This window comes from Mauremys reevesii, linkage group 2 (genome assembly GCF_016161935.1).
Source record: "Mauremys reevesii isolate NIE-2019 linkage group 2, ASM1616193v1, whole genome shotgun sequence".
NCBI classification, from domain to species: domain Eukaryota; kingdom Metazoa; phylum Chordata; order Testudines; family Geoemydidae; genus Mauremys; species Mauremys reevesii.
The window spans coordinates 49,367,217-49,384,706 of NC_052624.1; the positions used below are offsets into that span (position 1 = coordinate 49,367,217).

The window sequence follows — 17,490 nt, forward strand, 5'->3', positions numbered from 1 at the left end:
ATAGTGTACAACACCTTTCAGTCCTAATGAAGATTCAGCTCTGTTAGGGTATATCAACACTGCACTCCGAAGTGTGACTGCAGCATAAGTAGACGTAACCACACTAGCACGGTTAAAATTAGCAGTGTGGCCACAGCAGCATAGGTTTCAGTGCGGGCTGCACAAGCACACTGAATAATCCACACCCCTCAGTGATGTAAGTGATACCAGTCTACGCACTGGTGTAGACAGCACTATGTCAAAGCTCTCCCACCAACATAGCTACTGCCTCACGGAGATGGAGTAATTAAATCAACAGGAGAGCTCTCTCCCATTGGCTAGAGCATCTTCACCGGATACTCCACAGTGGTGCAGCTGCATTGGTGCAGCTGCACCGGGGTAGCTCTTCTAGTGTAGACTAGCCCTTACGTCATACAAAGTGTTCTCTACCACCTTTCCCCAGTCTCTGGGTTGTAGCAGTCATTTTTTTTAAAGTGACAGGGAAAAATGAGTGCTGGGACAGCCTGAGACCATTCTAGGTTGCGATTCCCAGCTGAGCTATGGAATTGCACTAGCATAAACCTGGAGTAATGCTGTGGAGAAGCAGTGACCCCTGAAGTGCAATCTTAACCCCAGTGAAGTCAATGAGAGTTCTCCCATTGACTTCAGTGGGACCAGGATTCCATACGAGGCCTCCGTTCCTGTTCTTTTGTAGATCAAACATCCTTGGGGGGGGGGGGGGTGAAGTAATCTGATCAGGTCTTTAGAGTAAACAGAAATATGATATTTTACATTTTTGTCATTTTTTAATAAAAAGAAAGCAAAAGGAATATTGATGCAATGTGGCCCAGCTCTTTAGTTTTACTGACAGCTAGCTAAAACATTAGATTGGTTTAGAATGATACTAAAATGTGGATGGAACATGTTATGAAATGAAAATCACATATATACGTCTGACATTTTCCCATGAGAACATAAGCACAAGGCTTGAAGCAGATACAGTAAAGTTATTATGTTTCACTTTACCCCATTTCAAAGTTTTGTTTGTGTGTGCTCTGCTAAAGTATTACTGATTTGAAAATGGAAATGTCTGAGGAAAGCCACTGCTTCCGTAAGGCTCTCTTCCTGTAGCATCAGACAAGGGAAGCGAAAGACAGCAGAGAAGGAAATAAGGACCTATGAAAATTATTAAAATAATAGTAGAGGGATTTACTTGCAGCATGAGTGTGTTAAACAGAAGGATCAATTAAGAGAGGACATAAATGGTACTGGAAGTTACATGTTGGTAAAATGGAATAAGCCATTGCAAAGTGATATAATGTACATAGTAAAAGGATAGAAGGATGAGTTTGTAGCATGACTAATGACAGAATGACAGGTGTAAGATAAAGCTGGCTATGTGAAATGTGGCTATTTCCATTCATATGTTAAAGCCACTTAAGCCCAATGTGAAGAGGCATCCTGTGACAGGGTGCTGGCAAGGAAACCTGGAGTGAACCCTCGGTAATGCCAGCTCCAATCAGGAAATGGGAATTGGAGCTGGCTGAGTAAGCCCAGGCCTAAGTGGCAAACGGGGAACAGCTGCCGGCCTCATTAGCCAGGGGCTACATAAAGGCAGGCTGGCTGGCTGGCAGGCAGGAAGCTGGGGGGCGGGTGGAGAGGAAAGGGAGCAGCTAGGGAGCTAGAGGCTGCTCTCCCCTGCTGACTGCAGAAGCTGGCAGTCCTAGAGGCTGCAAGCCTGATGCTGTCTGTAGCTCAGGACCAGCTCTAGGCACCAGCAAAGCAAGCACGTGCTTGGGGTGGCACAATTCCAGGGGTGGAATTTTTTTTTGCTTGGGTAGTTGTGGAGCTTAGGATAGCAAAAAACCTAGAGCTGGCCCTGCTGTGGCTACAAGTTTGTGGGAACTTCTACTGTAAATAAAGAGCACAGGTGACTGCACCAAAGCAAAGTCTCTGGCTTGCTTGTGGGTGCAGAAGTGGCAGATGATAGAGGGGCCCACCTGTGCCCTGTTACATATGTGGGTTTGTCCGGGAGCCTGAGCCAATGGATGTGGTTGGTGATCTGGAGATGGAGGAGACCCTGCAATGGCTCATTAAACAGCAGGAGCAGATGCAGAAGGCCCTGCAAGGCTTCCAGCTGTCCCACTAGGCTGAGAGACCGGCCTTGCTAACCTGGTAGGCAGAACAGCAGAAAAGCTTAGAGGACTTTATAAGAGAACAGGCCAGCATTCAGCAGCAACTCCTGCAACAAATGGTGAGTCCTGCAGTAGGGGATGGCACCTGGCTGCCAGGCTTGGGACTCTGTAAAATGGGGCCGACAGATGACCCAGATGCCTTACTCGGTATGTTTGAGCACGTAGCCATGGGTGTCGGATGGGATAGGGCCACCTGGGCCCTATGGCTGGTCCCTATCTGGTGGGAGAAGCTCAAGTGGCCTACATGGCCTTGAGTGAGGAACAGGCCAGGAATTATGAGATGGTGAGAGCGGCCATCCTAGACCAGGTGGGCCTGTCGGTGGAGAAATACAGCCAAAAGTTCCAGTTGGCCTGATGGACGAGGGCTGTGTGGCCTCTGGCATTTGCTCGGAGACTGATGGATGGGCCCACCTGCTGGCTGAGGCCTGAGACGTGAACGGTGGGGGAGATAATGGCTGCCCTCGTCCTAGAACAATTGCTACAGAGTCTCCCTGAGAATATGAGTCTTTGTCAGCCAACATCAGCCAAGTACAGTTAATGCAGAAGCACCGAGGAGTTCACGGAGGCAGACGTTTCCCAAAGGGAGGGCTGACCCTACAGAGTTTGGAGAAGAAGCTGAGGGAACTCCTTCCTGGGAAAGGCCCCGAGAGGAAGGAGGAACCCTGAGGAGCTCCTAGTAGAGCTGGCATGATTGGTTGCTGACAGTGTGGGCAGCCAGGACACAAAAAGGGGGACTGCCCAGATATGGCATGTGGGTGGGCTGAATTTTATGGCTGGACTAATTCTGGAGAGTGGACAAAGGGGTAGAGGCTGTCCACCTTCCCAGTGAGGGTGGGGAGGAAGCCTCATATGATACAGCTTCAGCATGCTCGCTCATCCAGAGGGGGCTGATAAAACTGCACTGGATAATTCCAGGTGTATGGATGGCCCTGGAGTGTACCTACGGGGACAGGAGACATTGCCCGGTGGTCCAGGTGCCCCTAGAAGTGCAGGACAACTTTAAATGGAAGTGTATCAGGGTAGAAGAGGGGTTACCATACCCTGTTGTGTTAGGTATGGACTGAAGCCCTCCCCTCAGAGGGAAAAGGAAAGGTTCCCCAAAGAAGGAGGCAGGGACCCCTAGACTGAGAAGCCCCAGGGATGAAGAGGAGCAAGGTTCTCAGGGTAATGAACATGAGAACCCTAGACAACAGAGCACAGATAGGGTAGACAGAGGGGAAGGAGGTGCAAGGGGGATGGCCAGCCCAAGCCCCTTAGAGGGAGTAAAGGAGAAGCTGGAGCTCCCCTCGACCCACTACCAGAAGAAAAGAGGATAAAGGAGAAGGGATGCCTGCAGGGATGTGATTGGTGTGAGGACCTGTGGGGTGGGGACATCCACCCCACCCCCACCCCCCGACCAGTGTACTTTTTGCAGGTGGGGGATGAAGGAACCTCCAGGAGATGATGCCAGTGATCACCCAAAAAAGGTGGAGAGGCTTACCCAGATGAACCCCACCAGAAGTGGGCGGAGAGGCCAAGGAATGACGAACCTGGTGGTTCATAATGGGGGAGGTATGTGACAGAGTGCTGGCTAGGAAACCCTGAGCCAACCATGCCAGTTCCAATCAGGAAAAGGGAAGTGGAGCTGGGTGAGTAAGCCCAGGCCTAGGTGGCAAATGGGGAACAGCTGCTGGCCTTGTTAGCCAGGGGCTACATAAAGGAAAGAAGGAAGCCAGGGGGAGAGGAAAAGGAGGAGCCAGGGAGTTAGAGGCCGCTCTGCTCTGCTGGCTGAAGAAGCTAGCAGGCCCAGAGGCTGTAAGCCTGACGTTGTCTGTAGCTACAAAGTGGTGGGAACTTCTACTGTAAATAAAGAGCATGGGTGATTGCACCAAAGCAGAGGTCTCTGGCTGGTTTGTGGATGCAGAAGTTGCAGAAGATAGAGCGGCCCACCTGTGCACTGTTACAGGTACACATGGCATGGGTGCACAGTTTTGCCTCCAGACTGTCAGCGTGCCAGAGAGGTGCTTCAGTGCTGGCTCCACATAGACTGGTGTGGAGGAGGTCATTGCAGCTGGGCCAGGGAAGAAATTGAAAGATCAGCACTTATGCAGTTCTTGTGACTCCACTGAAGAGTCACAGAGACTGCTCTTCTATCATTCCATCTGCTAGGCTGCAACAGTGGTTATGGAGAGGTGGCAGTTCAGCTCTGTGTCCTACCCAGAGACTGAGCAGGTGAATTCAATCATAGAATCATAGGACTGGAAGTGACTTTGAGGTCATCTATTCCAGTCCCTTGCTGCACTCATGGCAGGACTAAGCATTATCTAGACCATTGCTGATAGGGGTTTGTCTAACCTGCTCTTAAAAATCTCCAGTGATGGATATTCCCTGTTTAGTACTGCATACAAAGACCAAAGAGGCTTTGTTCAAGAAATAGTGAATTTCATTTCTTATGAATGCTGAACATAAGACCAAACACAATGCACAGTCAACATGTGGAACTCCTTGCCAGAGGATGTTGTGAAGGCCAAGACTATAACAGAGTTCAAAAAAGAACTAGATAAGTTCATGAAGGATAAGTCCATCATTGGCTATTAGCCAGGATGGTATCCCTAGCCTCTGTTTGCCAGACGCTGGGAATGGGTGACAGGGGATGGATCACTTGCTGATTATGTGTTCTGTTCATTCCCTCTGGGGCATCTGGCATTGGTCACTGTCAGAAGACAGGATAGTGGGCTAGATGGGGCTTTGGTCTGACCCAGTATGGCCATTCTTATGTTCTTAAACCCTGCTCATGCAAACAATGCCATTAACACTAATAAGTCTTCTCACATGTATAAGACAAGCAGGATTTACCTTCCAGTGAACATCAATAAAGATCACATTTTGTTAATTTAAAAATATTCAGTGATTTACCAGTTTGACCCACATACTGTAATTCAACTAAAAATTGGTTATTTATTCTTATCTAGAAAGCAAATTATGTTTCGGCAATAATGCTGTTTTTCAGGTCCCTGACCCTAACTTCCTGCTAGAGCACTGATCAATAAATGCACCTTTAAATAAGATCTAGACTCTGAACTGATTGTGGATTTGGGCAAGATACACAGTGGCTTCTGTAATAGGCAAACCCTATCAATGCTGCTATCAGATTTGTGTAACTGATCTTTTCTCCTATGTTCCATTCTCTCCACAAGAACAGAGTTCCACATAAGTAATAACTTCTTAGGTTGAAATTTGCTATTGCCCAAACAAAAAATGGGCACTGCACTTCTAAAAAAGATCAGTGATTGGCACCACTGAGACAAATTTCAATGGATGGAGAAAACAGTTACTGGAGTGTCAAGACCAGTGCCACATTGCTAAGAAAGAAGGATTAAAGACTTAAGTAGTTAAAATGATTATATAATTCACTAATCATCCTGACACAACTCACTGGACTCTCCAAAATTCTAGGGCCAGCTATGCATGTTCAGCCACATTATTATAGTAGTTGTCTCAAATGCAAGGACAAAAATCTTATTTCAATAGCCCACATTATTAAATGTGTTTTTCAGTGGATCATGGTCACCACCTTAAAAATCCTCAGCAGTAAAACTATTACCGCACATCTCAAAAATACTGCATGTTTTGAATTTCTCTCATAATGGGATAGAGGAAACATTTAAAGTTGTGTACATACATGACTACTCCTCTAGAGAATGTTTTGGCTACCTCAGATTCTTTCTCCTATAACTGAAAAAAATGTTGAATTTGCACAAATACTGTATATTCTGCAGATTATTTTTCCTGCATTTTAGATGCATTTCAACTACTGAAACATTTCCACTTGGTTTGGCTAATCTCCTTGCTACAGCTAAACCCACTGTAACCACAAGATTTAGTCAGATATATTCCACATAATATATTCTGTAACCATTGCCAACTGGGTGCATTTCTCAACACAGCTATGCTAGTGCACCTCATCACTAGGAGCTTAATCCTGCAAAATGCTGAACATGCTATCCTTGAAACAGCAAAGCATCTAAGAAAATAAGGTTGGCACTTGGGGTGTTCTCCATTAAGGCCCTGGCCATTAAGAACTTGCTTCCCTACCTTTCTTCATAACAGCCAGTTTGTTAACCCTCAAAGTGCACTACAAGGTTCACTATGCTCCCTCACTCATAAGAGATGGCTGGAGCTTGATACCGGGGGCGGGGAGAGGGACTGTGCCAGAGGCTGGTTAATTCTGTTATATTTATGTTGTCTCTGGGTTATTTGATTTAATCTGGGGGTAAATGACAGGCCTGTCAGTGTATTTTTAAAATATGCTGAAGAGTGCTCAGAGCAATGAATGGACACCCAGGCCTGCCGAGAGAAATTCTGGGCCCCTGTCAGTTCTGGGACTGCCTACACAGGCCCATGGGGCCCCCAGAGTGCAGAGCCTAGAACGGTCTCACGCACATAGGCGCCCTGTGGCCCACCTGGGTGATTTAAAAGGGCCTGCCTGGCACTCCTGGCCACTGCTGCTGCAGCAGCCAGGGGCCCCTGGGCCTTTTTAAATCACCCAGGCCCCTGGGCAATTGTCCCCTTTGCCCCCAATGTCCGGGGGCCTGTGGACACCCTCTTATTATAGAGTAGTAAAAATCCAAATAAATAAATAGCATCTTGTAAAACTGAGACTTACTTTTCGTGGTTAAAAAGTATTAATCGGACAGCAGACATAATTCAGAGTAATTTAGGTGACCAATCACACACCACAAATAACAAAAGGTGAATAGTTGAAGTAAATAATTCATAAACAACTCATCAATTTAGGGGTTAAATTCACAACTAATATTCGCAGAGATTAATTCAACTGGCTATATTAAAACTGCCCTCTACACTGAATTTACGCGCAGCAAAAAAGAAACAAAGAATCTCTGCAAAAGATTATTTTAAATAGAGATCTCTTGGCTAGAGATCATGTTAAACTTGGTTACCTTGCTTCCTTGTATGCTATCCCCTTGAGGGCCAGGTGGACCTGGCAAACCCTTCTGTCCCACAGCTCCCTGTTAAGAATTGTTCAGCAAAAAAAGGATTAGTTTGAAGACTCTCAGTTACTAACATTACTCTTAATCAACACACATTTACCACAAGCAAAGATAAGAGTAGAAGCATTTTAAACCTGTAAGGGCTTGTCTACACTAGCATGCTAAATCGGCACTGCTCTCCTGTGGACTTCAGTACTCCACCTCCCCGAGAGGCGGAAGCTAAGTCCGTGGGCGAGTGTCTCTCTGACATAGGGCAGTGTAGACTCCGGGTTAGGTCGATGTAAGCTACGTCGCTCAAGGAGGTGATTTTTTCACACCCGTGAGTGACATAACTTACATTGACTAAGCAGCAGTGTAGACCAGACCTAAGATTCTGACCCTGATTTTCCTCTGGTTGACACAGTTTACACTGAGGTAGTTCTTGAGTCCTGTATACACCATGGTAAGCAAGGGAATAACTCATCCCAAAGTTTATGAATGAATTATACCAGTGAAGCCGAGCCTGATTTTCCACTGTACAAAGTGGGTGAAAAACATTCTGATGGGGTAGCATTGTACGCTTGCTCTACACACATGTGCAACTGAATATACAAGGGGCAAAGCAGTGGAGATCTCAGATCCTCTGTAAATACAACAGGTGGGCTGTTGTACACATTAACCTGTTGTGTGTCACATCTCCAGGTATGCCAAAGGTCACTATTGTGACACATCTGGTGGGGCCTGGGCATGCTGATTCAGAGTCACATTCTGCCTGGTCCTTACACAGTGTAGGAGAAAGCTGTAAGGGCCAGGAAGAACTACAGCCCTGTGCTTTAGGAAATACAAAGGCTGTTCTCTCTCTATTTCCCTTGGGTCTCTCAATACATAGAATCATAGAATCAAATTGTCTTAGTCCATCTTACTATTTTGTTGTTTCTCCAATACAGTAAATGGAGTATCTCCAATGTTGTGTGAAGTGCCAGTATTCTTCAGATACTATTTAGAAGTGCTGCATAACTCAGGTGTCTTAAGAACCTTTATATGCAGCTGTTAAGCTCATGAATCTTCCAGCTGTTAGAAACCACTGTAAAGTAGTTGCTGTGGTTTGTGGCAAGAGATGTGCAAGGTTGTACACAGATTTATTTTTAGGTTGAGTTTGTATAAAATATAGCATGTTGGTGAAATGACTATTTTGAGACCTGGGTAGAACATGCTTCAATCAGGGCCACAAAATTCTTAAGATAAAATGATTTTTCTCTTTCCATTTAAAATAATTCTTTAATTCCGTTACTCCCTTTTAAGTTTAGCATAAGTAGTATATATTCTGACACTAGTTTTTGCTAGCAATTTTTGTTCTCAATCCATATATTACTATTTTTAAATATAGTTTGCCGTGTTGTAGCCATGTTGGTCCCAGGATATTAGAGTGAGAAAGTAGGTGAAGTAATATCTTTTATTCATTAATTTGGTGACTTGGGTTTAGATTTAATTGGGCAAGAATTGCTGGTGTGTGTGTATGTGTATATAGATATAGATAGATATACTTTAAAAAGCCTCCTCAAAGGAAACTCCTAAAAAGAAACAGCACAGAAATAAACAGAAGCAAACACAGTCTGTGTTACTAAATTTAATTAGCGGCTTTATTGGTTTGATTATCTATTCAATTGTAGGCCCCAATCTCACAAACACCTGCATTGTACACTTGCAATGCTTAACTTTAATCATATGAGTAGTCCCATTGAGCTCAGTGGGATTCATCACATGCATAAATAGGTACAGGATCAGGGCCTGTATCTTTTAGGCATGATTCTGATCTCAGTCGTACCAGTTCAAATCCAGTAGTCAAAGAAGTTACACGAGTGTAGATGAGGTCATGTCAGGTCTCAAGCATCCATAAAGATCACAAATCTACAAAATGGACTCGGACAAACCTTTGGACCAGATATTCCTATTCCCCTAGGCCCAGAAGGTCCTGGCAGTCCCCTTGCTCCAAGCTCTCCCTGAAAAGAGAGACATAAATCAGTTCTCATCTAGTAACTAACTCATGAACTGATATACTTGAGGTAGTGACCATTCTTTCATTTAGAACTTTATTATTGTATTGTATTTATTATACATTCCTGAAAAAATCCAGGATGAGACAGTCAAGTTTATATGATATCTTAAAACGTACATAAATCTAAGTGTATGCTTAACAATTCTGTTTAAGATAAAAAAACAAAATGGGAATAATTGTACATAAAAATGACCAGGGATGTGAGTCAGAAGCTATATATGCCAAAACACAGATCAGATGACAGCTGTTCAACGTCGTAACTAAAATTTCTTGGTTTCAATTCAGTTCCTAACTGACAAAGGCCCACACCACCAAAACCACCATTACAGCTGGTACTTTTTTGCTGCTTTGTCTGTCACAAAGGAATGAACAGGCTTGAAGAAGGTTATACTAACTTTTTACCTCCTACTGGGGAACTCTGCAGGGCAGACTTGAATCATACTGGTGGGTTGCTGTAGACATTTATACTCTTATACTGTCTGTGATGTACCTATTCTGAAATTAAAGGACTTCAGTATCCAAGGCTGTCCAATCAACACCTTTTGTGAGAAATAAATCCATTTATCAACAGTTTTCATTCAGATAGAAGATTAAACCATCCATTTATTTTAACAGTATTGCTGAACTTGTTAAAGGTGAATTATGCATACCCTCATTTCTTTTTGCAAGGGGTTCTTTTTGGATATTGTACATGTTCTTCATTGGCCTGTTTCTAAATCACAAAGATGCATTTGTCCTGAGAGCAAGGATATCGTTTTGTAGTTCTTATTAGCTTCACAGAAGAGAAGGAAAGGTAGGAGTTTGCAAGTTTTTGTTTTGTTTAGCATTTAGGAATGTTGAGTCTTATTTTAGCACTCTTTTCAGCATGAGACATCATTGTAAAAATGACAAAATAGCTATAAGATGAGCAGATCACCACTGGAAAATGTATGCTGGTTTGAAAAAAGAATAGATTTTGTTCATATGGAGTGAATAACTGAAGCTGAAAATTATGAATACATTTTAGTAAGAAATTTTCTTTTAGAACTTATAACCTGAATGCACGTATGTGTTTGTGCATGCACAAGCAAGAGAACAAAAGACAGTGTGTTGCTAAGCTATTAATCATTCTATGTATTAACATCAGGGACTGGAAAAGCTACTGTACTTTTAGGGAAACTAAAAACCTGTGATAGTCCTATGGCTTTCACAGACAAAATTCAGTTAACAGGGTATAGGGTGACCAGATGTCCCGATTTTATAGGGACAGTCCCAATTTTGGGGTCTTTTTCTTATACAGGCTTCTATTACCCCCCACCCTCTGTCCTGATTTTTCACACTTGCTGTCTGGTCATCCTAACAGGGTACCAGTTAGAACATTTCAGTCTACATGTACTTGCTTAAAAAAAAATGTTGACATGGCCTGTAGAGGGAGCACCTGCATTAGGATAACCAATGTTACACTGTTTCACAGAGGAGGCTTGCAAATCCATGTATCAACATCAGTAGATGGGTGAAAGATGGTGTGACATCAAGTTGGCTAAAACAGGAGGAAAACAAATGTACAGTGTTTTCATTCTCTAGCTTTACTTCGTCTCCTTGGTGATTTTCCATAATTAAACTCCTCTCTCCAAAATTCAACAACTGGTTCTATTTGAAATACCCCAGATCCAATTGTTAGTAGGAAACTACTTCATTATGGATTGTCTTTCTGTAGCCATGATACTCCATTTCCTGTTTCCTGGTAGTGTTTTGTGTACCCCTAGCAAGTGCCAGAGATACATATGTGCATTTGTAAATGTTAAAATGTGCCTGAACCAAAAGCCCAAATCTGAAGGACTTTGGGATGTTTGAAATTTCAGTGCGAGTGATGTGATGGTCTTATTGGCCTGAGTTTGAGTTCAAGTTCATCACATCACCTGTGAGTGGCATAACTATAGGTAAGCTATGCATGTGTTCCCAAATGGGTACCACACAGTATTATAGGATAGACTATCTGCACGTACACACACCTCTCTGCCTCCCCCGTCGCCCCCGCAGCCTGTAGACCACAAAAATCCCTTAGCTGGCTGTAAGAAAATTCTTCTACTGCAGGCCACAGGCTGCCATGTTGAAGGCCCCTCCCAAATCTTGGCAGAGGTGCCATGTGGGAGGCAAGATGGCGGTGACAGGGGAGTCCTTGTGATGTACAGTGCTATGGGGGATTCGGGGCTACTGTGAGCTGCAGAACATATGTAACTCCTGGAAGCAATTGGGTGGGTAGGGGATATATGACATAACTTTGAGCACACACACAATATAGTGCATTTTTTAACATGAATATGATTAGCTCTACAATGAAAACTACCAATTTTCCACTGAAAAGCTTTAAACTCTCATTGCAGGGGGAGGAAGGGTAAGGATGGGCTTTCTTTTCTTTAAATGATACAAACAAGGAAATGTACAGGTAAATATGATCCAACATATAGGCAGATACAAAGATCACAATCTCTCCAGAGAAAAAGCATCATAGGTGAATGTGATATGCAACAGTATAGTTTACATTTGCTACTGAACAGTTGGTAAAAATCAGTTCTATATCCCCTACAATTTCTTAATTCACAGCATACTCCCCAGGTGGTGTCAGAGGATCCTGTTTGTGTTCTCTCGCTTTTTTGCATTTTTCTGACAGAACCTCAATTTTCTTTAAGGGCCTGATCCAAGCTCATTGAAGACAGTGGAAAGACTCACTCGCTGGTTTTCACATTTAGAATTTGGAACAGATTTAGTACTCTATTTACTATTAAATATGTCTTTAATTCATTTTTTCAACTCCAGACAAATGATTATTTGACAAACAAGCAGATTAAGTTTTCAATGCATCTATCCCCCTCCTGTAATTAAAGAAAAAAATAAGCTGATTTTTTAAAATATACTTTGTAAAGATGACAACTACTGTCAGAACATATATGAAATTTCACTCCAGAATGATTCCCCACCATCATCTTCCTCCTGTAGGCTGAATAATGTAGCCCAGACACTCTTGGCTGTCATACAGAGGTGGGCAAACTTTTTGACCTGAGGGCCACATCTGGCTATGGAAATTGGATGGTGGGCCATGAATGCTCACAAAATTGGAGGTTGGGGTGTGGGAGACAGTGAGGGCTCTGTCTGGGGGAGCAGCCTCTGGGATGGGGCCAGAAATGAGGAGTTCAGGGTGCGGGAGGGGGCTACAGACTGGCCCAGGGGGTTGGGATGTGGGAGGAGGTGAGGGCTCCGGCTGGAGGTGCAGGTTCTCAGGTGGGGATGAGGGGTTTAGGGTGTAGGAGGGTGCTCTGGGCTGGGACGGAGGGGTTCAGAGGGTGGGAGGGGGATCAGGGCTGGGGCAGGGAGTTGGGGCACAGCAGCAGGTCAGGGGCGAAGGCTCCAGGCGGCACTTACCTCAAGCAGCTCCCGGAAACAGCGGCATGTCCCCCTCTCCGGCTCCTATGCGGAGGCATGACCATGCAGCTCTGCGTGCTTCCCTGTCCATAGGCGCCACTGCCCCTACAGCTCCCATTGGCCATGGTTCCCGGCCAATGGGAGCTGCAGAGCCGGCGCTTGGGGCAGGGGACAGCGTGTAGAGTCACCTGGCTGCCCCTAGGCATAGAAGCCAGAGGGGGGATATGCTGCTGCTTCCGGGAGCTGCTTGAGGTAAGCGCCGCCCAAAGCCTGCTTCCAGGAGCCGCGCAGAGCCACAGCACGTGCAGAAGGGGGCAGGCCCCGACCCCGCTCTCCAGCGGGCACTCCAGGGCCGGATTAAAAGGCCTGATGGGCAGGACACAGCCCGTGGGCCGTAGTTTTCCCACCCCTGCTGTAATACAGTGATGTGTATTAATTTCTCCCCCACCCCTTTTAAAAATAAACATCTTTCTTAGAAGCAGTTTGAGTTGTGAAGCCATTCCTTACATTTGATAAGAGCAGTGCATTTGTTTTCTATGTGAGCAGCAGGTAAGATTCCCTGTGTTGTGTAAATGATTTTGTGATATGTAATATGTTGTAAAACATCATTTAGCAACTTTACCTGTGTTTGGTATTTTTTAAACAATGTTCCAGTGGGGGAAGGAGGTTGTGTGGATTAAACAGTATTGTTGTGAAAATGAAATAAGCAGAGAGTGCACAGGAGGGGAAACATTCTGTCTCCTCTTTTCTGGATTTATTTCTGAGACACAGGGGCCAAGGTCTGGATGATATTCTTCCTGCAACTGCTTCTGGCTTCATCATTCATACACTAGGGACCGTACTGGTGGTTTTTGCATTTCCTCTGTTATTTAGTGAGAGTGGCGGTTCGCCTCTTTCTAATGTTGTGTTGTCTAGAATGTAAATTTCTTTAACCTTTGCTTCAGTTGGCAGAAGTGCATTTATATCCATTTGTGATTAAGTACCAGCTTCCCATGCCCTTGCTGTCTATGCTTTAGAAAATTTGGTGCTGTCTATACTGAATGCATTCCACATGTTTCAACTTTGTTTTCATGTGAATCAGCTCTCTGTTATACAAAATTTCTATTCTGTAGTGTACACATATGTGAACCCATCTCCGAAAGCAGGGAGAACAGAGCTGCAATTCAGATGTATGGAACATTCTTATATAATGGTGCTCGGTGGAATTTCAGATTGACTAGCATGCAAATTTATGACTGTCTCTCTTTTGTTAAGCAAGTGTGCTTTTTTTAATTGTAGAAATGAGTATACTGTTCTTACTCATTTGTGTGTGGGTGTGTGGGGGGTGTGTGTGTGAGAGAGAGAAGTGCGAGGTCCATTGTGCCAAAGTTTTATTTCAAATCTGACAGTTTATAAAAATTGTTACCAAGTCTCCAGTTTCTGGGCTCACCTGGGGGGATTCTGGCATTTCAGATAGTTTTAGGTAGGTTACAGAGTGGGAAAAGACAAGAATTCCTACACCTGTACATACAGAGGGGAGAAAAAAGATCAGATCCTTTGGTCTCTCTTTCTTTCTTTCACTATCTGCTCTCCAGTCAAGTTTATTATAGATGCACTGCACCAAAGTTACAGATGTATAATCAGGATATTACCCCTTTGTGGTACAATCGTCCCACATTGCAACACTTACAGCCATTCTCTTTGGAGAGAGTCAACCTTAGTTTAATTAAATATTTCACTTTGATTGGCTTAAGACATACATCCACCTAGTTGGAGCATGAAACAAAAACTATTTTTTAAAAATTAACTATGTAAATAAGTTAAATTTTAATTAAATTTCCTTACTCTAAATTTTTAATTCAGGCCATATAGATAAACATATTTTTGAATTTCTTGTAACCCACACACCTCCTGAGTGTGGTGTTCTGTACCCGCTAGTGGCACTGAGACCACTAAGAGATTAATAAGTCTGCTCTACTGCCTTAGCTAAGGGCCAGCAAGCTTTTAGCTCATGCAGTAGAGGCTCATGCATTGAGCTCCAGAGGCCCCAGATTCCATCCTGCCCACCGACAACCAGGGTCTGTCAGTGTTACACTGTGATATATTAAGGACCAATAATACTCCTGTGGAACTTGGGGAAAGTTTTGCTACTGACTTTGATGTGACTAGGATTTGGCCTTAAATTAATTGCTTAAAATGCAAAGAGAGTTACTCCTTTAAGGTTCTTTGCTATACAGCTTGCTTGGACCAAGGCTCCTACATTCTGTATCCCATTGCTACTGAATTCCATTATAAATTTTGGCCACACTCAAATAGCATAGGTGGGTCCTTGAATTTCATAAGCAGCCTCTGTGACTTCAGTGGAAGCCTGCCTGAAGAGATCTGATCTCAGATTCCAAGCTTTTGTCTGTAACCCTCTATAACACTCTGAATGGCTCTGAATGTATTGTAAGAGATCCCCGTCTTTTAATAATTTGAAAAGACAACCTTTATTGCAACTCATTTTTATCAGTGTACTTCTCAGAACCAAAACTATACAATTCTAATGTTTTATATAAAAACATGGAATAAGTCTACAAAAATATGAAGGTGTGTCTAATTTACATGATGATTCCAGTCCCACCTGAAGTTTCCAATAAATGTTTGAGAATGTTGCTGATTTACTTGCCTTTGCCAAATTATTTTGTCACTTAATTCACTGAGGCCTGTTTGTATTTAATAGCCTTCTATGGAGATTTCCAAATAATTAGCACTTGATTTGTTAAAATATGGATTATATCTTAATACTTAATTTTGACAGGTTTAAAGCTACACTTAAGTTTACGGTAGAACATTTTCCATTTATCACGCATTTTGATAAAGTGACATGACCTGGCATAAGTGACTACATGCAAAAATAGATATATCCTTCAGTGAACATTGCAGAATCTCTATGCATTAGGTGGAAATCTATGAATTAGTTCTCATTTCTGAGCTGTTCTAGACCCCAATCCTGCAACCATTTACACATGTGTGATGCTGGCAACTGGCAGGTGCAAGTTCATGCCAAAGCCCCAGGCCAATTCACTTCTGTGTTAGTATAGATCAATATGATTGCTAATTGTATACGAATATATTTGGTGTTTAAACGTCATGACAACTAATTATGTTACATGAATTGTTTTCATTTATCTGTATCCTTTTATAATATAATGGCAAACATTTACATTGTATAGACCCGGTAACTAAATAACCCATCAAACAAGAAAGAAGCCTTGTGTAATGAAAATAAAGAACTTTAACAGGAAAGTACTGATTCATACATATTTGAAGGCAAGTGGTCACTGCGTGTGTTCACTGCACTCTTCTCTCTCCATCAATCAAAGAATGAACCCTCTTGAGTGGTGACCTTGTCAGCAGGGGCGGCTCTAGACAGTTGGCTGCCCCAAGCAACGCGGTGCGCTGCGCCGCCCTTCCGCGGTCCCGCGGCGGGTCCCCTCTTCCCGCGGCTCCGGTTGAGCTCCCGCCGGTATGCCTGCGTCAGGTCCACCGGAGCCAGGGAGGAGCGGACCTGCCGCCGGCATGCCGGGGGGGGGACAACCGGGGCCGCGGGAAGAGGGGACCCGCCGCAGTCATGCCTGCGGCAGGTCCGCTCGTCCCGGGCTCCGGTGGACCTGCCGCAGTCATACCTGCGGCAGGTCCACCGGAGCCAAATGCCGCCCCCTGGGAAAGGGCCGCCCCACGCGCCTGCTTGGCGCGCTGGTGTCTAGAGCCGCCCCTGCTTGTCAGCTTGTTTTCTCTGAGGAGAAGTTCTAAGTATGGATTCAGAGAAAGATCCTGCATCTCTGGGCTCTATGGGTTCTAACGGGGCAGAATAACTGAACAAGAAGACTGAGATCCCCAGAGTTATTCTGGGTAAGCCTGAGAGACTTTTGGAAAACTGGCAAATTACTACATCTCTGCTACCATTTGGAATTATGTACAAGTGCATCAAAGTCTAGATATTTTTACCTGCTTTAACCTCTTAATAGCTCTCATTTCTTTTTCTTAGCTAGTAAACCTATAGTTAGTTTATTATAGTACTGTCCACCAGTATTATCGCTGTAAGAGCTACAATGCAACTCCACTCAGGTGAGTGACTGGTCTCTTGGGACAGGTAGTAACCAAGAATATTTGATTTTTTTTGTATAAGTTACCATTTATCACTAAGTGTGGTTTGTTTGGGTGGCAAGATAGACTGGGGAGTCTAAGAGGACTGTATGGGACTTTTTAGTGTATTTATAGCAATAGTAATGTTATAGTAATCCAGGAGTTCACATTTGGTACTGGCTTGGTGGTATCTAATTATAGAACATACCACCAACTTAGGGAGTCTTCCCTACTTTTGACAGTCTGGCCTGAGGTAGGCACTCACGTTCATGATCCACTCCAGTGTAACAGCATGTGCTTAACTTTCCTCATGTGAATAGTCCCAGTGGCTTAAATGGGACTCCTCACAAGAGGAAAGTTGCTTGCTGGACCTGATTTGATGAAGTGTAAATCAAATGATTACAAGACTCTTCACTATAAATAATGGATGGCTGAGATAACAGTATCTTTTATTAGCTGTTACTTTATTAGTATGTTACTTTCTGGTATAATGGAAATATTACATGACCACATAGTATCTTACTTTAACTAGTTACAATTACACATTGTGCTTTTGATGCATTTTAACACTGATTTAGTTCTATATCTCATTGCTGTTCAAAATTATTAAAATAATCTCCTTAATGTCTGTGTCTGTCCAAAGAATTACATTTATCTTGCACTCACAATGGAATAAAGTTTACTATCAAGTGGTTTCTTTTAAAAAAAATAAACTTATTGTTAATGAAACATGCCAAGCTGACAGCATTGCAGGCTGCCATGCACAGAGAAGATACTACATACA

The 17,490-nt window shown here is 43.6% G+C and overlaps 1 protein-coding gene across 1 annotated transcript in view; it reads right to left on the reverse strand.

Moving 5' to 3' along the window:
* COL28A1 (collagen type XXVIII alpha 1 chain) overlaps positions 1-17,490 on the reverse strand; it is a 113,201-nt gene that overhangs the window by 24,652 nt on the left and 71,059 nt on the right. Inside the window, exons 26-27 of the mRNA XM_039521098.1 lie at positions 9,076-9,144; positions 7,115-7,183 (exon numbers count right to left, since the gene is read on the reverse strand). Of these exons, the coding sequence (XP_039377032.1) occupies positions 7,115-7,183; positions 9,076-9,144 (138 nt within the window). The remainder of the gene's footprint in view (positions 1-7,114; positions 7,184-9,075; positions 9,145-17,490) is intronic.